Source organism: Carcharhinus amblyrhynchos, chromosome 15, assembly GCF_965287045.1.
Source record: "Carcharhinus amblyrhynchos chromosome 15, sCarAmb.v2.hapA, whole genome shotgun sequence".
NCBI lineage: Eukaryota > Metazoa > Chordata > Chondrichthyes > Carcharhiniformes > Carcharhinidae > Carcharhinus > Carcharhinus amblyrhynchos.
Genome location: NC_137338.1, coordinates 25,765,448 through 25,787,362, shown reverse-complemented (window position 1 = coordinate 25,787,362; position 21,915 = coordinate 25,765,448). Strand labels below are relative to the sequence as shown.

At 45.2% G+C, this 21,915-nt stretch overlaps 1 protein-coding gene across 1 annotated transcript in view; it reads right to left on the bottom strand.

The window, feature by feature from the left end:
• Positions 1-21,915, bottom strand: part of LOC145353168 (interleukin-10 receptor subunit beta-like) — a 64,430-nt gene that overhangs the window by 42,361 nt on the left and 154 nt on the right. The window contains exon 2 of the mRNA XM_080203628.1: positions 21,860-21,915. Coding sequence (XP_080059754.1) covers positions 21,860-21,905 — 46 coding nt within the window. The 5' untranslated portion in view covers positions 21,906-21,915. The remainder of the gene's footprint in view (positions 1-21,859) is intronic.

The following is a 21,915-nucleotide window of genomic DNA, read 5'->3' as shown; positions in this document are numbered from 1 at the left end:
CAACTACCCTCTGAAATGGAGGGCAATCAGGAATGGGGAATAAATGCTGGTCTCAGACAGTGACACCCACATCCCATAAAATGAATTTAAAAAAATACATAGCATCATAGAAACCCTATCGTGCAGAAAGAGGCCATTTGGCCCACTGAGTCTGCACAATCCCACCCAGGCCCTACCCCGCTATCCACCCACTAATCTACACATCTCAGGACACTTTAGCATGGCCAATCAACCTAACCCGCACGTCTTTGGACTGCAGGAGGAAACTGGAGCACCCGGAAAAAACCCACGCTGATACAAGGAGAACGTGCAAACTCCACACAGACAGTGAACCACCCTGGGAATTGAACCCAGGTCCCTGGAGCTGTGAAGAAGCAGTACTAACCACTGTGCATGAAGGAGAAAGGCTGTGTTGATGATGTTAGGAGAAGGGTTAGATGAGGCTTTTGTGGAGTGTGAATGTTCAACATGGATTTAGTAGGCTGAATGGTCTGATTCTGAACTTTAAACACATCCCATCTCCTTCAGTTTAAAGGCAGCATAGTAATTTGCCTCAATAGTCAATGTCCTCTGATGGCGCAAAAATGGGAGAATCTAGGACTATAAATAAGGCGCTGCCCACTTAAGACAGAGAAAAGGAGAACTTTTTTCTGTGGGTTATAATTCTTTTGAACTCTCTTCATCAAAAAGTGATGGAAGCAGAGTCTTTGAAAGCTGAGCTAGATAGATTCTTGATTAGTAAGGGGATGAAAAGTTATTGGGGGTAGACAAATGTGGCGTTGAAGTTACAATCAGAACAACCCTGATCTTATTGAATGGCAGAGCAGGCACGATCTACTCTGCTCCTAATTTGCATACTTCTATATTCTTCTAACTCCCTCTTTTGCTCTTGAAGTGATCACACTCACCTACTTTCCCCTGTAACAAGTGACCAGCCAGTTAAAGAAAAGATTACGTTTATGGAGCACATTTTCTAAGCTCAGGATATCCCAAAGCACCTTCTGGCCAATCAAGTATTTGTGATGTGCAGTCACTCTTGCAAGTAGGAAACATGGCAGCTAATTTGCGCACAGAAAGGCTTCACAAACAACAATGGGAAGACAACCATATGATCTATTCTTTAGGTGTTAATTGAAGAATAAATATTGACTAGGACAGCAAGCAGTACTATGACAGCACTCTTGCTCTTCTCTGAAATAGTACCACGGGACCTTTTATGTCCAACCGAGGGAACTGATGGAGCCTCATGTCTCAACAGTGCAGCACTCTCTCAACACGGCACCAGAGTGTCAACTGTGTTTAAGCCTTGAACTCAATACAACTTTCCAAGTCAAAGGCAAGAAATCAAAATTTCATTATGGGACCTTAAAAGATCATTAAAAAAAGCATCAGAGAGCCGGAACAAAGCGGGGGGGGGGGGGGGGGGGGGGGGGGAGAGAGAGAGAGAGAGGGGGGAGAGAGAGAGAGAGAGAGAGAGAGGAGGAATCTTAGTCCAGATTGGGTGTAACACTATTCAGCTGGTCGTTAAACCATTTTTATGTATGATGCCAACTCCCTTCTTCTGCAAGGCAGCTGCAGCAGCAACCAACATGGCTGACATCTGCCTTTGGCACTCTGCAGGCAGCTCCTGCCACCTGTAAACCCTCAGTATTACTAACTGGGTACCAAAACCACTTCTGGTCCAAGTAGGGCGTTTACATTTGACTATGTGCAAGCAACACAGTTGCTGTAGGGGCAGCACCTGGAAATTATCCAGGGATCAGATTCCCAACCCTGGGTTAAAACTCAAGTCTAGGTCTGAGCCTTGAATTTAAAAACCTCAAGCTTATTCCTCTCCAGTTTGGAAGACTTGTTTTTCACCACCTTCCTCGGTTATCTTTCATATTATTTTTGCTCTTTTAATGCTTTTCACTGGGATGTTCTAACAAGGGTTTATTCAATAAGTTTTAAGTTATTGTTCATGTGACAGACATTGATAAACATGCCATTTCACCTTGGCTCGAACATAGAAACTGCTGCCAAGATTCCCTTCGGAATCCCTTTGGTTGTCAATTGTTGCATGATCATTCATTCAAACAGCTGAACATTTTTAGAGATGTCAGTATGCACAGACACACAAACAGTATTGTGAGGCAACACTTCACAGCCTCGACTGAAAAGAACGCTACATCCTCTGGCAAACAAAGAGCAATATGTTAAGACATGACCCCTAGTCTATGCAGAATAAGCTCCCCAAATAGAAATTTCATTACACCTTTATTCCATTTCTTCAGAAAATGTGGGTGTTGTGGGCAAGGGCGACATTTGACGCCCATCTCTAACTTCCTTTAGATGGAGGTGAGTCACCTACCTGAATACCTGCAGCCAATCTAACGTTGCAACACCCAGAGTGCAGTTAGGAAAGGAATTCCAGGATTCTGACCCAGCAACAGTGAAAGAATGGTGATATATTTTCAAGTTAGGATGGTGAGTGGCTTGGAGGGGTGCCCTTGTCCTTCTAGGTGGTGGAGATCACAAGCTTGGAAAATGCTGTCAAAGAAGCCTTAGATGATTGTTGTAGCGCATCTTGTATCTTGCACCCATAAGCCTATGTTTAGTAGTGTTACTGACATGAAACTATCACCTTTTGCCACCAAAACTCATGCACAAAGGTGCTATTAGTACTACTCTCCTTCAGTAAATGTGCGGTTAAGATCTCCCTGAGTGCAGTCCCGAAGGATCAGTGGATTGATAAGGACTTGCAATTCTTTTTTTTGAAAGCCTTTGACAAAATAACACATTATTGAATGAGATGCAACTCGGTTGTTAAATTGTGAACAGACGACATAACCTGGGGCCAGGGTACAGATAACTCAGATGGCTAGCTTGTAACTCAGGGTAATGCCAATAATGCAGGTTCAATTCCCATTCTGCCTGAGTTAGTCTTGGGACCCTCATCCTCACTCTGTCCCAAAAGCAGAAGGCAAATGATAACCCATCATCTAATTAAAAAGGCTCAAGATCAGCAGATAGTGAAAGCACATAACATGCCATAAACTCTTAATTACTTTTAAACACACGCAGTGGCCCTGCAAAGCTAATTCTATATTTGTGGAACAGCCATTATTATTTTAAAAATCCATACTTTAAAAAAAAGGGTGGGATTTTACAGCTTCACTCATCCCGAAACCGTGAAATCCCCCCCCCCCCCCCCCCCCCCCCCAAAGGTAAATGGACCTTTGCTCCTTGTTGCTCTGGTTCCCATAATCAGCAGGATGGTAAAATTCCAGCCAATGTTTTACAAAGTTTATGAGATTTTAGCTTCTATCTCAATCCAGTCAAAATCATTTTTCTGAAAACTTAAATGCAAATGTGAGGTAATCAGCACTTTTTAACTTCCTGATTTGCCACCTGAGAGAATCCTTCAGTGTGATTATCTGTACATCTTGTTGCTAACATCACTGCAGTGGGATACCTGGAGCTCCCTGGGCTTAGCTCCAGATTTAGATTATCACACAGATCGCTATGCCTTTGTGGATAATATTTTTCAAGATCAGCAGCGTTGCTTTCCTACTGACCTCAAAACCCAGCTCATAACGGGAGGAATTTTCTCAACTTAATCCCAAGCTGAAAGACAGACCTTTGATTTGATTTATTGTCACGTGTATTGGGATACAGTGAAAAGTGTTGTCTTGTGCATGGTGCAGATAAAATATACCGTTCATAACGTACATGGGGAGAAGAAAAGGAGAGGGTGCAGAATATTGTGTTACAGTCATAGCTAAGGTGTAGAGAGAAGGTCAGCTTAATATAAGACCATAAGATATAGGAGCAAAAGTTAGGCCATTCAGCCCATCGAGTCTGTTTTGCTATTCAGTTCCTCCTATGCATTGCTGGGTTTTGCAATCAGTAGAAAAGCAATGCCGCTGATCTCAAATAATGCTATCTACAAAGATGTAGCAATCTGTGGTAATTTAAATCTAGAGCTAAACCCAGGGATCTCCAGGTATTGATTTGCAGTGATGTTAGCAACGAGATAGATAGATAGATAGATAATCACATTGATATATTCTCTTACCCTCATTCTCCTGCCTTTTCCCTGTAACCTTTGATCCCCTTACCAAGCAAGAACCTATTTATCTCTGTCTTAAATATACTCAATGACCAGGCCTCCATAGCCTTCTGTGGCAATGAATTCCACAGATTCACCAGCCTCTGGCTAATGTAGTTTCACCTTATCTCGGTTCTAAAGGGCCATCCCTTCATTCTTCGGCTGTGCCCTCGGATCCTAGTTTCGCCTACTAACGAAAACATCTTTCCCAACCCACTCTATCCAAGCCTTTCATTATTCTGCAAGTTTCAATGAAATTCCCCCCATATCCTTCTAAAATCCACTGAGTACAGACCCAGAGTGCTCAAACACTCCTTGTGCGGCAAGCTTTTCATTCCTGGGATCATTCTCGTGAACTTCCGCTGGACCCTCTCCAGGGTCAGTACATCCTTCTTTAGATACAGGGCCCAAAATTGCTTACAACACTCCAAATATTATCTGACCACAGCCTTATAAAGCCTCAGCTGTACATCTCTGCTTTTATATCCTAGTATTCTCGAAATGAATGCTAACATTACATTTGCCTTCCTAACTACCAATTCAAGCTGCAAGTTAACCTTAAGAGAATCCTGATATAAGACTTCCAAATTCCTTTGCACTTCCAATTTCTGAATTCTCACCCCATTTAGAAAATAGTTTATACCTCTATTGTTCTGACCAAATTGTATGACCTCACATGTTCCCACATTGTATTCTATCTACCGCTTCTTTGCCTACTCTCCTGTATAAGGTCAGTCCATTCAAAAGTCTGATGGTAGCAGGAAAGAAGCTGTTCTTGATTTGGCTGATACATGACTGTAGACTTTTGTATCTTCTTCTTGACAGAAGGGTTGTGTGGAGTCCTTGATCATGCTGGCTACTTTTCAGCTGGGAGTGTAGATGGAGTTAATGGATGAGAGGCTAGTTTGGGTGATTGACTGGGCTTCTTCCACAACTCTTTGCAGTTTCTTGTGGTCTTGGTCAGAGTAGGAGCCATTCCAAGCCATGATACATCCAGAAAGGATGCTTCCTATGGTGCATTTGTAAAAATTGGAGAGAGTTGTAGCAGACATGCTGAATTTCCTTAGTCTCCTGAGGAAGTAGAGGCGTTGATGGGCTTTCTTAACCATAATGTCGGCATGGAGGGACTAGGCCATGTTGTTGGTGATCTGGACACCTAGAAACTTGAAGTTGTCGACCATTTCCACTTCATCCTTGTTGATATAGATTGAGGCACGTCCTTCCTTATGCTTCACGTCGATGATGATTTCCTTCATTTTACCGACATTGTGGGAGAGATTATCATCATTGCACTGGTTCACCAGATTCTCTATCTCTTTCCCGTACACGTCACATCATTGTTTGAGATCCCACCTACTATGGTGGTGTCATCAGCAAACTTCCAAATGGAGTTGGAAAGGAATTTGGCCACACAGTCATAAATGCATAAGGAGGATAGTAAGGGGCTGAGGAATGAGCCTTGTGGGGCACCGGTGTTGAGGACAATAGTGGAGAAGGTGTTTTTGCCTATCCTCACTGATTGCGGTCAGTGAGTAATGGGTCAAGAACCCTGGTGAAGGAGCAGGCTTTGCTGAGATTCTATAACTGAGCCGAGGAATTGCCTTCTAGCTTCTGGGTTCTCGGCCAATCATGGACAGGCGGGATGAGATACTGGATGTGTCAAAGGAAGGATATCTAATTAAAGAGACCATGCCATGGGTTAGAATGGTTCATCAGCATTTGGATTACTGAGGCTTCAGCAACAGAAGGAATGGAGTGCTAATGGAAGGCTGCTCCTGGCTCTCAATCTCAATTGGATGTCCTTTTTTTGATAATTAGTTTATGGGAAGTGGGTGCTGCTGACTAGCCAATATTTATTTCATATCCCTGCCTTCTTGAATTGCTGCAGTCCCTGTGTTGTAGAAATAGGGAGTTCCTGGATTTTCACCTTGCAACTGTGAAGGAATGATGATATTGTTAAAAGTCTGGCTGGTATGAGGTTCGGAAGGGAACTTGGAAGGCGGTGATGTTCTATGCAACTTCTGCCCTTATCCTCCTAGGTGATAAAGATTGTGGAAGGTGCTGTCAATGGGCCTTTGGTAGTTGCTAGGATGCACCTTACAGATGATAGATATTGCTACCGCTGTGCATTGGGGTGGTGGGGGGGGGTATATTTAAGGTGATGGATGGAGTGTCAGTCAAGTGGGCTCCTCTGTCCTGGGTGGTGTTGAGATTGTTGAGTGTTGCTGGAGCTGCACTCATCCAGGCAAGGGGGGGACATTCCATTCCACTCCACTCCTGACTTGTGCCTTGTAGATGGTGGACAGGCTTTGTGGAGTCTGGAGGTGAGTTACTCACCACAGAATTCCCAAGCACTGACCTGCTCTTGTAGCCACCATATACATGGCTGGTTCTATATGGCTAGTTCAGTTCAAATTCTGCTCAATGCCAAAATGTTGATAGTAGTGGGAGATTCAGCATTGGTAATGTCATGGAACTTCAAGACAGGATGGCCAGATTTTCAGCTGGTTGAAAATGGCATGTGTGTAATGCGAATGCTACTTGCCATTTATAAACCCAAGCCTGGATATTATCCGGATCTTTCTGTATTTAGACATGAAATGATGCTGAACAGTGAACAGCAAACATTCCCACATCTGACCATACAATAGGTCATTGATGAAGCAATTGTAGATGATTGGCCCTGTGACACCTCCCTGATTAACTCCTGCAGTGATGTCCCAGGACTGAGGTGATTGATCTCCAACAACCACAACCAGCTTTCTCAGTGCTTGCCATGACTGCAACCAGCTGAAAGTTTTCCCTCTGATTCACTCCAGTTTTGCTAGGGTTCCTTGATGCCCCACTCAGGCAAATGCCGCCTTGATGTCAAGGGCAGTCACTCAAGTCTCACCTCGAGTTCAGATCTTTTGCCCAAGGCTGCAATGAGGGCAGGGGATAGTGCCTCTGGTGGAACCAAACCTGGGTGTCGGTGATTAAGTTCCACTTGTTAGCATCGTCAACGACACTTTCCATCACTTTGCCGACGATCAAAAGTAGATGCCATGTGGATGCCATTGTTGAGCTATAATGGAATATCTTGGCTGGAGTGCACCTCGCTCTGAAGCACAAGTCTTCACGACTATTTCTGAAATATTGTCAGCTTTTGCAGTATCCAGTGTCTTCGGCTACTTCTTGATATCATTTGGAATTATTCCTGTCACGGGGTCTGAGTGACTGCAATGAGGTGAGCTCTCCCAAAACCGTGAAGAAGAGGACAATGCTCCAGCAAGCAGGAGTGGATGGAAATAGCCACGCAGGTCAGCAGACATGTGGTTCCTTCAATCTGGAGACAGTACATCCTCAAGATGGCATGGCGGGTGAGAGGCATAACACTTAAGTGACAAGGCCCTCGCTCTGACTTCAGCATTCTTCAGAATGACGCACCATTGAATTCCACTGATTCCTCCCTCTGCAGGAAGCTCACATTCCCGTCTCAATCTAAACTCACATTTAATCTCATTGTCTCCTTGTAACCACGTGTCTTGTTCACCCATCTCAAATCCACACAAGTCATACTAGGACCTTGAACTCTAGGAATGAGTTTCACCTCCTCATCAAATCCCAAAGAACTCCACAGGCAAAGAATTACAGTAGGTCACTGCTTTTACACAGGCAATCACAAATCTCTCCTTGCAGAAGAGAGCACTGCAACCTTGGCGATAGGCAGGGACCAGAGTTGAGGGTTGCCTTCCACTGACAGGTACCTTATTGGCCATTGGCAATGTTTGCCCAACTGCTCCACTGGGAAGTAACCTTTTTCCAGGAGGTTACAAACATTAGCAGCAATCTGGTACGAAAGCCCAAGTTTCCTGACACACTGGGACTCAGACATGTTGAGAGAACTGATCTTCTATCTGTGTTTAGGGTCTTGCCTCTGTTCCAGACCCAGGTCTATCCCGTCAAGGTGCTTGTGGCTGAGGGGAAAAGCTGGTGCTGCCCGTGGGGCTACTGATGTTGAAGTTGCTGCTGCTCCCCTTGCCCTCATCAGAGGCTCTAGGTGGAGCTGCATAGGCTGCTTCCTTACCAAGGAAATACCAGATAGATGAAGTGCCTTCCAAAAAAATGGTAATTACCTATCCAGCAGTGATAATACAGTCTTGAGAGGAGAACGCTTGGAACGGCAGCTTCTCACCTGGTCATAGCTGCAGCTCTTCATTGTTACTGACCAAGACAGTGTCACGCAAGACGCATTCCCCACTATACACTTGCTTCAGTGACTCTGATTGTTGGTACATTTGACAGGTAGGGAAACAGGTGTCCTGGCTGTTAAAATGGAATTGGAGGTTACAACAATTACTACCTATTATAATATTTAAATGTTTTACCAGGCAGCTATAGGCAGCACTTTCCTGCTCCTCTTTAATCCAGGAATGGCAGCAGTGATAACAGGACTGCAACCAGACATTACTTCTAGGGGATTTTGCACACAATCCTTTGCCTAGGGAAATCTCCCCTTACATTTCTGCTTGGGACACCCCCACCCAATGCTGGTTTTACTTACTGATCATTCCCATTTCTCTCCACTCAGTCAGAGTCTCCTTCACTCGAACAACAATCTTCATTTACCCCAGCGACTACACCCATTCCCATCCTAACCCAAGTGTGCCAATGTTGGTACCACAAATTTACATTCAAACTCAAATTGAGGGAATATCTGTGAGGTGAGTTCTACACAAAGTAAGCAGAACTGTAGTTCCCAAATTTCTCATCACAGAAACTCAAAAAAAAACCCAGCACCAAAAGTTTCCAAGAAAGAACAAATTTGCAGAACAGATATTTCACAGTAACAGAAACTCCCCATTTTGGTTTCACTAACAAAGGAATAAAAATGCAGGCATTTTGAAGTACGTGCTAGAATTTATGTACCAGAAAATTTGTTCTGCAGCTACTACGAAGAGAGAAAAATCAAATACTTCAAAAAGGAACGTGTCTATTTTCCTACAATTTTGAACAGGTTGGGGAGCCATTGGTGCAACCTATTTGGGATATTTTCTAATCAGCAGTTTTCCCATACAACATAGAAATGTAGGGTCAGGAGTAGGTCGTTCGCTCCTTTGGGCCTGCCCCACAATTCAGTAAGATCATGGCTGATCTGGTTGGGCCTCAGCTCCATTCTCCTGTCTGGGCCCAATAACCTTTGACTCCCCTGCCTAACAAAAGTTTGTCTAACCGAAAGGTTTAAAAATCAAATGAGCTGCAAGCTGAACCTCAGTCACACAGGGAAAGCCATGTGGAAATGAAAGGTTTTGATTAAAGCAAGCCCAGATAATGCTCAAGGACTATCTAATCAAATGATGTGCAGCTGCAGTTCACATCTGCCCATTAGAAAAAGGAAACAATGGAAAGGGAGGTTGAGATACCATTGGTCAGAGATATAGCTATTATTTCTTGACAATATAACGTGCACAAGTTTATGCATAATGTAACCATAACTGTGATTGGATAGAGATAACTCCTACTCTTGTATCAGATGCTAATTACTTATAATCAATGTTGAGACTTTAATTACCCTTCAGTACTTACCCTACATTAATTACTCTAAGTAGGTTTAACTACCGTACAGTATTTCTGAATTTTTCACTCTGAATGCTCTCAACGGACATCAGGGTCCTATAGCTGGCTGTAATAAACTTCATCTTGGAACCACTCTGTTACTTTGTTTGGCTACTTGAGGGGAAAAATAGTTTTTAAATACAACAAGAAAACCATCGTAACAGCCCCCAACACTAACTTTGCCAAAATAATTCAATGACATCTTCCACTACTTCCTCGTGTTTCCTTCAAACTCAGGTCAGCTGATGCCGTGGACAAAGATTCAGGGCGTGATCTTACCTGCTGTTCATGCTAAGCATCCACTGCAGAGAATCTGGCGGCCAGTCAAACCTCCGTTCACTGTGAACAGTCGTAAGATTTGGCCTTAATGGCTCTAATTATTGTACAACAAATTTCCTTTATTATACTTTATCAAGTTACCACAAAATTACACCAAGCACCAAATGCTCTTATACACAAAGCAGTCAACTCCGACTTACTTTGTTACATACAAAGTAATAAATCTTTGACCTCCTCTACTCGCATGTATTCAAAAGATATCAAAACTTCACAAAATTTCCAAACTCAAGACTTGAACAAGGCAAACAGATCAGATTCCCTGCAGATGTGTTTTGTTTGATGTCTCCAAATCCCAGAATTGCTTCTATAGAGGTTAGTCCCAGGTTACTGCTCCCAATCTCCCTTTGTCTCCTCTTATAGAGATCCTGCTTCCAGTCACATACTCCAAGGACAGGCTCTAATAAATGTCTTTATGATCACAAATATTGAGAGTTGTGCATCGATCAGGAGGTTGTAATTCTTCTCAGGGACACGAGACGCAAGCATCTGCGTTCAATCACGATCAGTTCAATGGCATAGCAACAACCACTGTCCAATCAAATTGCATGTTTGTTCCGTACCTATGCATCCTGTTTTCGCTGCTCCCACAATCCTTAGCCTGATGCAGCATTAGCTCTTTTAACCATCAGGCTTTGCTGGCGTTCTTATGGATACCTATCAGGCTACACCGGGGAACAGAATTCTACCACTGGGATGCTGTGGAGAAAAAAATGTTTTCCTTGTCTCTGTCTTAAAAGGGAGATCTTTTATTTTTAAATTATGTCCCTTAGTTTTAATCTCCCCTTAAATACTAGGGGAAACAGATGGGTTTTTCCGACAAGTGACAATGGTTTCATGGTCATCAGTAGATTCTTAATTCCGTTTATTGTTATTAAATTCAAATTCCACCATCTGCTGTGGCAGGATTTGAACATGGGTCCCTAGAACATTAGCCATGTTTCTGGATGAATAGTCTAGCAACAATACCATTAGGCCATTGCAACTTCTACAGATGCACCACAGAAAGCATTCTTTTGGGTTGCATCACAGCTTGGTACGGCTCCTGCTCTGTCCAAGATGGCAAGAAACTACAAAGAGTCATGAACGAAGACCAGTCCATCACTCAAACCAGCCTCCCATCCACTGACTCTGTCTACACTTCCCACTGCCTCGGAAAACATACCAGCATAATTCAGGACTTCACACACACTGGACATACTCTCTTCCACCTTCTTCCATCAAGAACAAGATACAAAAGTCTGAGGACACATACCAACCGACTCAAGAACAGCTCCTTCCCTCTTTCCATCAGACGTCTGAATGGACCTACCACGCATTAAGTTGATCTTTCTCTATACCCTATGACTGTAACATTCTGCACTCTCTTCTTTCCTTCTCTATGAACAGTATGCTTTGTCTGTACAGTGCACAAGAATCAAGACGTTTCACTGTATGCTAATAAATGTGACAAAAATAAATCAAATCAATCATGGTACAGTGTACAATACGCTGGGCCATGAGGTTACAGATTGTGGTTGAGCACAATTCTGCTGCTTCTGATGGCCCAGAGTGCTCCATGCTTGTACAGTCTTGAGTTGTTAGAATTGCTCAAAATCTACTCTATTTAGCACATTGGAAGTGCCACACAATGGTTCCACAATAAACAAACTGTACTTTATCATGACACACTAAATATCTCAATTATTTAGCACAGAAGATATTACACAATAAATGGTTACTAATCTTGTTTCATTCATCTGCCAAGCCTACAATCCAATGTAATGCCACATTTATGTAGCACACAGGAAAAGGGAAGAAACTGAACATCATTTCAAAGAATCAAATATTGATGAAAGTGAGGAAGTCTTATGAATTATCTAAAACTCGAATCAGTCAAACCTAATTCGTCTTGATTGCGTGGGCAGCATGGTGGCACTGCTATCTCAATGCCAGGGGCCTAGGTTTGATTCCTGGTTTAGATCACTGTTTGTGTGGCATTTGCATTCTCCCTATGTCTGCATGGATTTCCTCCCGCAGTCCAAAGATGTGCAGGTTAGGTGCACTGACAATGCTAGATTCTCCCTCAGTATACCCAAACAAGCGCCAAAGCGTGGCGACTAGGAAATTTTCACAGTAACTTCATTACTCTGTGAATGTAAGCCTACTTGTGACTAATGAATAACTTTAAATGTTTATTTGTGACATTTCCTGTTTCAACTACTTCAGAAGAAGCACATTAGGTGGGATTGAACACATTCCCTGAAGTAGGATAACTTTGTTCTTTTATCCAAATGTAGAAATTCCCAGCGTGAGAAAGGGGACCTAGTGGTAGGGGATGGGGAAATGGCTGAGGTCTTGAATAACTTTTTTGTTTCTGTCTTCACGGAGGAGGACGTGAATAATTTGCCGGGTGTTAGCGATGGAAAGGTGGTAGGACTGGAGGGTCTTAATGACATTACTGTTACTAGAGAGGTGGTGCTCGACAGACTGGAGGGGCTGATTGTGGACAAGTCCCCAGGACCGGATGGAATGCATCCGAGGGTTCTGAAAGAAATGGCGGAGGTTATAGTGGATGCCTTGGTGGTTATTTTCCAGACGTCGCTGGATTCTGGGGAAGTGCCGGAAGATTGGAAAACGGCTAATGTTACGCCGTTGTTTAAGAAGGGTGCCAGGCAAAAGGCGGGGAATTATAGGCCGGTTAGTTTAACGTCTGTGGTAGGTAAAATGTTAGAATCCGTCATTAAGGAGGAAATTGCGAGGCATCTTGAAGGGAATTGCTTGATAGGGCAGACGCAACACGGTTTCATTAAAGGGAAGTCGTGTCTGACAAATTTACTGGAGTTCTATGAGGATGTGTCTAGGGCAGTGGATAGAGGAGAGCCGGTGGATGTGGTCTTTCTGGATTTTCAGAAGGCGTTTGACAAGGTATCTCACAAGAGGTTATTGCAGAAGGTCAGGGGACATGGAGTTGGGGGTAGGGTGTTAGCGTGGATAGAGGATTGGTTGTCAAATAGGAGGCAGAGAGTGGGGGTCAATGGGTGCTATTCGGATTGGCGGTTGGTGACTAGTGGGGTGCCCCAGGGGTCGGTGCTGGGGCCTCAGCTATTTACCATTTATATAGATGATCTGGAGGAGGGAACCGAGTGCAGGGTGTCGAAATTTGCTGATGACACCAAGATTGGGGGAAAGGCAAATTGTGCGGAGGGTGTGGAGAGTCTGCAGAAGGATCTAGATAGGCTGGGCGAATGGGCCAGGAAATGGCAAATGGAATTTAATGTTGGCAAGTGTGAGGTGGTCCACTTTGGTAGGAAGAATGGTAGGAAGGACTATTACTTACGTGGCGAGAAACTGCAGCAGGCGACGGTGCAGAGGGACCTCGGGGTCCTTGTGCATGAGTCGCAAAAACCCAGCTTGCAGGTGCGGCAGGTGGTCAGGAAGGCGAATGGGATGCTGGCCTTCATAGTGAGGGGGATTGAATATAAAAGTAGGGAGGTCTTGCTGCAGCTGTATAGGGCATTGGTGAGGCCGCAGCTGGAGTACTGTGTGCAGTTTTGGGCGCCGCACCTGCGCAAGGATATTTTGGCCCTGGAGGGAGTGCAGGGGAGGTTTACTAGGCTGATACCGGAGTTGAGGGGATTGAGCTATGAGGAGAGGCTGAATAAACTAGGCTTGTACTCATTAGAGTTTAGAAGAATGAGGGGAGATCTCATTGAGACGTATAAGATGATGAATGGGATGGATAGGATAGAGGTGGAGAGACTCTTCCCGCTCAAAAAAGACAGTAGGACTAGGGGGCACAGCCTCAAGATAAAGGGGAGGCGGTTTAGAACGGAGTTGAGGAGGAACTTCTTCACTCAAAGGGTGGTGAATCTCTGGAATTCTCTGCCCGTTGAAGTGGTGGAGGCTGCCTCGCTAAATATTTTCAAGAAGCGGGTTGATGGGTTCTTGATAAGAGAGGGGATTAAGGGTTATGGGGAGAGGGCGGGAAAGTGGAACTGAGCCACGACAGATCAGCCATGATCTTATTGAATGGCGGGGCAGGCTCGAAGGGCTAGATGGCCTACTCCTGCTCCTACTCCTATTTCTTATGTTCTTATGTCATTGTGGGAAACAACTAGTAACAACTGGTAATAATTTGCACATGAATGAAAAGGATCTCAAGTGTATGATCTTGAGCACAGCTAGCCAAATTACACAACGTTGACTCATTCAACAGATTAGAAGTTAACTACTGCAATTTATTATGTATCTCAATCCTCATCACCCCGGGCTGAGTCATTCTAACTCTTGGGACCAAGTGAAATGGGGATAAATGGAATGCTGACTGAAAAGTCAAAGTTCCTTTTGTCAGTCTTGGGTGGTCAGGCCAAGTGAAGTGTCGGTCAGGTTAGAGGTTTGGAGTTCCATTCTACCCCACCTGGATTAGATTCACTGCAATCCAGTGAGTCCAGTGAACCTCAATATGTGCTTTGACAATTTAGAAGGTTATTGGACAAAAATGAACTAATGTTTTTTAACAAAAAAAATGACCATGGGAATACAAACACAAACCTAAAAGTATACTTAGAACTTACAAAATGAACTGTTAAAGAAAACTGTTTTCTTCATGAAAGAATAGAGAGATACAAGGTGGATTTAAATTTACAATGCTCTCATTTGTTGACTCTTTCGTATGAGCTATGCCACTCTGGGAAAGGATTAAATGCAGACCAAATATTTCTCTCTCGTAAAGCTTAATAGGCAAGAGATCACCCCAGCCTGCTCTTATGTTACTTTGTAGTTTCAGAGCATCACTGAAAAGAGACTTATCTGCAGGTCTCTAGCTAAATTATGCACCTTGAGAATAATTCCAGTCCCTTTACAGCATAGAATATTCTTGAACTGTTCAAGTATGCCGAGGGATAAATTCAATGGCATGCAGGCAAGTATGTTTTCGTATTTTATTGTGGCGAGACGTCAGAATCCCTATAGCGCAGAAGGAGGCTACTTGGCCCATCGAGTCCGCACCGACTCTCTGACCGAGCATTTTACCTGGGTCCCATTCCCCCTGCAACCCCATGTATTTATCCCACTAACCTACACATCTTGGCACACAAAGGGGCAATTTAGAATGACCAATCCACCTAACCCACACATTTTTGGATTGTGGGAGGAAACCGGAGCATCTGGAGGAAACCCACACAGGCACAGGGAAACATGCAAATTTCACACAGTCACCCAAGGCCGGAATTGAACCCGGATCCCTGGCACTGTGGGGCAGCAGTGCTAATCACTGTGCTACCACGCTATTTAGGAGCAAGTAACCTTTCAGTCTATTTTCCATTAGGAGCAAAATTTTCTTTTTAAGTAGGAATCCAGATTTTGGGAAAATTCCAATATTTAACCTGGGTGGAAGATTGTCTGGAAATACTCAAGAACGTGCCAATTTAACCCAGGTCCAACTGAAGGAGACTGGTCAGCATGGTTAAAGCTGTCAGTATTGGCAGAATTAAGCTGTATCCTGAGTGTATTTAGCAACACTACACGCTCGAAGGGTAGATGGCCTACTCCTGCTCCTATTTCTTATATTTCTTATGTTCAAAGAAAACTGTTCTCCAATTTATCTATTATTCTGCTGATAATAAAAGTACATTGTCAAACTGCTTTTATATTAACATATGAAAATGGATATAATTAATAATTGATTCTAGTATATACTGCTGAATGCTGGTACATACAAGGTAGGCCCATACCCTAAAGGTTTCCAACCTCCAAAATCAGTCAATAACCATTCTTATCCAATGACCTAAGTCAAGGCATTTCATTCCACAATGAATAAGAGCTCTGTAATATAGGTGGGTGCGTGGGGAATTTTGGGCAGGATTTTTTCAATTTACGAATTTTATAAATACATTACAAAACTAGACTGAAAATGACCAAAAGTGAAATGGAAATCAACTTTTCTCCCTGCAGCATGTCCCATTCTTTAGGTGTCTCCATTAAATTTCAGTACTCTTGATATTTACAATGTACATTCCATGTCAGGCATACAGCCCGAAAGGTTCTACAAATTTTCTCGCTCTCAGTGTACACTGAGTGAAAGACTGGAGGCAACATCTTTTCCCCATTGTTCCTTTTGGAAGTCAAAGTTTCCCTCTGTGCTCTGGAGGTCTAACTCCGCAATGTGCAAGTTCTGTCAAAGCCATCCTACTGACATGCCTGGCTTCTGGTTGGCTGGGGAGTACTCTGGAGTAGGCTGCAGCCCTCAGCACCAGGTAGACCAACAGGAGAGTGGCCAAGAAGGCCACTACCAAGAAGGATCATTAAAAAAACAACTTCTAAAGAAACCAACCCCAGGCTATTCAATATTTTATGATAGGCATGACCTCTCAATTCCAGTATGATTCTAATAATCTTTATTACATCTTCTCCAGTGTCTCTGCTACCTTGGTCTGAAACTGTTCACAGCACTTATATTGCAATCTATCCAAAGGTTCTACACAAGTTTCACATCACTTCTCTGTTTTCCAATTGAATCCCTCAAGAGATGAACTCCAGAGCTTTCTTTGCTTCTTTCAAAGAAGAAAGTGTCCTTATAACCTGTATGCCAACACTTAGTGATCAATGTATCTAGACCTTGTGGTTCTCTCCTCTATTCAGTTTTAATACCCATTCTCTCCATTCACCCTATTAAAATGGATTACCTCACGCTTATCTGGAATAAGGTTCAAGTTTGCCAGTTGCCCTCCCACTATCTGCAAATTTATTCATGCCTTCCTGCATTTTGTCACAGTTCTCCCCCGGTGATATCTGTACATTTTGAAATCGGATTTCTGATTCCAGAATGCAAATTGATTATGTAACTGCTAAAGTGATCCCAGCACTGATTCTTGCCCCCACCATTTGCAGTCTGTGTCGAGTGTCTTTAAGACAGAGATAGATAGGTTCTTGATTAATAAGGGGATCGTGATTATGGGGAAAAGGCAGAATGGGGATGAGAAAAATATCAGCCATGATTCAATGGCAGAGCAGATTTGATGGGCCCACTGGCCTAATTCTGCCCCTATGTCTTATGGTGTAGTATGATCTTTAGTCTGTGTTTTGCTATGTTTGCTAAGTTGCTGGACTATGCTGTTTATATTACTTTACCAGTTACGCACATTCAGCCTCTGATCTTTGGGAAAGCATTGTCCAAGGTGGCCTTCATGACATACGACAACACAGAATCGCTGAGCAGAAACCAACAGCCAAGTTCTGTACACGAGGATGGCCTCAACTGGGATCTTGGAATGATGTCACACTATCTGTAACCCCCACGACTTGCCTAGGCTTGCAAAATCTCACTAACTGTCCTGGCTGGAGGCGATACACATTGTCAGCACGGTAGCACAGTGGTTAGCACTGCTGCTTCACAGCTCCAGGGACCTGGGTTTGATTCCCGGCTTGGGTCACTGTCTGTGTGGAGTTTGCACATTCTCCTCGCGTCTGCGTGGGTTTCCTCCGGGTGCTCTGGTTTCCTCCCATAGTCCAAAGATGTGCGGGTTAGGTTGATTGGCCATGCTAAAAATTGCCCCTTAGTGTCCTGAGATGTGTAGATTAGAAGGATATGGGTGTAGGGCATGGGTGGGATTGTGGTCGGTGCAGACTCGATGGGCCAGATGACTTCTTCCTGCACCGTAGGGTTTCTATGATCTCTTTAACCTGTGCTTAACCCTCTCTCCACTTACACTGTCTCTTCTTTTAACACTTGATTACCTATAAAGTCTCACTTTCCAACCATTATCTTGTAAATTGAGTTTGTGTCTATATATGCCCTGTTTGTGAACACAACTCCCACTCACCTGATGAAGGGGGCAGTGCTCCAAAAGCTTGTGGATTGTGCTACCAAATAAACCTGTTGGACTTGACCTGGTGATGCGAGACTTCTTACTATGCTGTTTAGACATGAACCTACCTTGTAGTATCGTGTAGAAGATATTTTGGAAATATTGTATTCGCTGGATTCTTATTCAAAAATTGGCCAAATTTATGGGCCCTGGTCTCTATTTTTATCATCCTTTGGAAGACTGGTTAACTCAGTCCCACCACTCACCTCAAGCCATGAATTGCCAAATCAGTTAATTTTTTAGTCTTCAGCGAAAGTATTTCAAAGCATAGTTTATTAGTATTTTAATCACCTTTTGTCTCCAGAAACTGGCATGAAAACAACTTCAAAACTTCAAACACTTTCAAAAATCAACATTTAAAAGTAACTTTCTTTTTCCAACTCCGTTTTCTGAAAGAATAGTTGAAACAAAATGCCAAAATGTAACAAATGGCAAATTTTAGAAGGGCTGTACCGCTCCTAAAGTTTAGCTGGAGATTTTGAATTAAGGTCCTGATTTTAAACATCTGTGATTAAAGATAATATACTGGGTACAACAGTCACTGTTGGGAAGATGCAAATAAAAGAAAAATATTCTCCTTGTTCTAATTTTTTAAGCTGTATATTTTCCCCCATTCAATCTCCAAACTCTAAACGTTAAAAGCAAAATGTTGCTTTCGTCAAACTGTAGATTTACATGCAAGGAAAACACAACCTACAAAGACAAATCTTTTTCAAATGTTTTCACTTGTGATGCAAACACACTTCCATCTTGACCCCTAGAACATTCACTCTTGTACAGATGTAATCTCTAGCTCACCACGATTAAAAGCTCCAGGAGATTTGCTTTCTTTTAGCACACGTTAGGTACCATGCTCCAAAGTGTCACAACAGTCACTTCTGGGAAGCACAGATTTGAAAACTGCTGCCAATCTACAAGGAAACCTCCCCAATAAAGAGAGCAAAGAACAAAGAACAAAGAAAATTACAGCACAGGTACAACCTTTTGGCCCTCCAAGCCTGCATCAACCATGCTGCCCAACTTAACTAAAATCCCTGACCCTTCTGGGGACCATATTCCTCTATTCCCATCCTATTCATGTATTTGTCAAGATGCCCCTTAAAAGTCACTACCATATCCGCTTCCACTACCTCCCCGGGCAACGAGCTCCAGGCACCCACCACCCTCTGTGTAAAAAGTCTGCCTCGTACGTCTCTTTTAAACCTTGCTCCTCACACCTTAAAGCTGTGCACCTAGTAATTGACTGTTCCATCCTGGGAAAAAGCTTCTGACAATCTACATTATCCATGCCTCTCACAGTCTTGTAGACATTACTATCACTATTTGATTTCTGGCCATGCCTACTTGCAGGAGATAAAATTACAATTTACAAACTTAAGGAGGCACAGCAGGATATGCACACTTCCATACTGGCAACACAATACTCCATACTCCATTGTGAAATGCTCCTGCTCCAACGAAACAACAGAACAGATCGTCCAAGTCACTTTGAGCAATACCTTGGGAGGCTCACTCAAAAGAGAACACAAATGTGATTTTTGTTTTCCAAACTAACCAGCTCATCATCCGATCCGGTTGATTTTGTCAACTCACAGCCAACTAGTGTTTAGCCATGGTATTGTAAGTCCTTCTATAGCAAACATGCCCAACATTCTAGCACTAATCAAGAAAAGGAGGTTTTGCTAACCTGAGAATATGCACCTAGGATGAAAGATGGCTGCACCCTCAAAGATACAGGGAGGTAGCTTGTGCCAAGAGCCAGCAGGACACCGAAAACTCTAAGCTATCAGTAGAGATACAAATGCCCCAACGTCCATCACATCAAGTGCAAAACTCTAGCTGATCATTGATGCAAAGGGTGACAGTAGCTCTGGGCAGGAACTCTCCAACACCACAACATACCGTTGCCAAAGCAAACAAGGTGTCAGCACAGATCATCCCACGCCAACAGCAAGGGACAATTTCCTGGGGGGCACCCCTTGTCTTTCCAAAATCAGCTTGGTCAGCATCAAATGGAGTGCAGCAGATGATCTCACCTTCAAGGCTACATTCCCATCCTCTCTGACAAATGGGAGGATGCCTAACAATCCTAGGTGCTCGACAACCAGAAGTTGAATTTACAATGCTTAAACTCATTTCCATAGGACTGATCCAGGCCATCACAAAAATAAGATTTTCATGCCATTGAATCTCAGTTAGACTTAAACAAGAGTCACAGGAAGTGAAAGATCCATCTTCTAAAACAGTGTACCACCCAGTCCCAAGAGATTAAGTACTTTTAGTTTCTTTGACAGTTCATATCGCGAGTACCTGTGGCTAAAGAGGAAGTGTCATTCTTGTGCAAAATCAGGATGGGCAGACGGATACCCACGGTGAAAACACAGGACTACCCAAAGTTAATTTATTAGTTGCATAAGCTTACATTAACACTGCAATGACGTTACTGTGAAATTCCCCTACTTGCCACACTCTGACACCAGTTCGCGTCAACGCACCTAACCAGCACATCGTTCAGACTGTGGGAGGAAACCCGAGCACCTGGAGGAAACCCACACAGACATGGGAAGAATGTGCAAACTCCACACAGACAGTGACCCAAGCCAGGAATCGAACCCAGGTCCCTGGCGCTGTGAGGCAGCGGTGCTAATCACTATGCCACTGTGCCACGCATGCATGCCATGTGGGAATGGGGGGGGTGGTGTGGTGAATCGAGGGGTGGGATAGGCAGAAGAGGGGAGCGGGGGGGGGGGTTGCGGTCGGAGGGGGAGGTTCGGAGTGGGCAGGGGGAGCGGGTGGGGGGGGTAAGAGGAGATGGGGGGAGCGGGTGGGGGGTAAGAGGAGATGGGGGGAGCGGGTGGGGGGGTAAGAGGAGATGGGGGGAGCGGGTGGGGGGGTAAGAGGAGATGGGGGGAGCGGGTGGGGGGGTAAGAGGAGATGGGGGGAGCGGGTGGGGGGGGTAAGAGGAGATGGGGGGAGCGGGTGGGGGGGGTAAGAGGAGATGGGGGGAGCGGGTGGGGGGGTAAGAGGAGATGGGAGGAGTGGGTGGGGGGGTAAGAGGAGATGGGGGGAGCGGGTGGGGGTAGGAGGAGATGGAGGGGGAGCAGGTGGGGGTAAGAGGAGATGGAGGGGGAGCAGGTGGGGGTAAGAGGAGATGGAGGGGGGAGATGCCCGGGGGGGGCGGGAGGGGGGAGATGCCCGGGGGGGGGGGAGAGAGATGCGGGGGGGGGGGGGAGAGAGATGCGGGGGTGGGGGGGGGGGGGAAGAGAGATGCGGGGGGGGGGGGAAGAGAGAGATGGGGGGGGGGAGAGAGAGATGCGGGGCGGGGGAGAGAGAGATGCGGGGGGGGGGAGAGAGAGATGCGGGGGGGGGGAGAGAGAGATGCGGGGGGGGGGAGAGAGAGATGCGGGGGGGGGGGGAGAGAGAGATGCGGGGGGGGGGGAGAGAGAGATGCGGGGGGGGGGGAGAGAGAGATGCGGGGGGGGGGGAGAGAGAGATGCGGGGGGGGGGGGAGAGAGAGATGCGGGGGGGGGGGGAGAGAGAGATGCGGGGGGGGGGGGGAGAGAGAGATGCGGGGGGGGGGGGAGAGAGAGAGATGCGGGGGGGGGGAGAGAGAGAGATGCGGGGGCGGGGGGAGAGAGAGAGATGCGGGGGGGGGGGGGAGAGAGATGCGGGGGGGGGGGAGAGAGATGCGGGGGGGGGGGGAGAGAGATGCGGGGGGGGGGGGAGAGAGATGCGGGGGTGGGTCGGGGTGGGGTGGGGGAAGAGGATTGGGGGGGCGGAGCGGGAAGCCGGGCCGCTCCTTTTCTCTCCGGCTGGACTGGATCCTCCCCCTCTTTCTCTCTCTCTCTTTGTCCCCGGCTCACACCGTCAGGCCGGGCCGCGCTGCCTGTCCCTCCACCCGGACTGCAGTCCCTCCCTCCCTCCCGCTCTCCCCTCTCTCTGTCTCTCTCTCTCCCCCCGCTGAAGCCGGACTGATCAAAGTCTTGCTTACCGATGCCGCACACGAAGCCGAGGAAGGAGAGGGTGAGAGCGATCATGTTGTGTCTC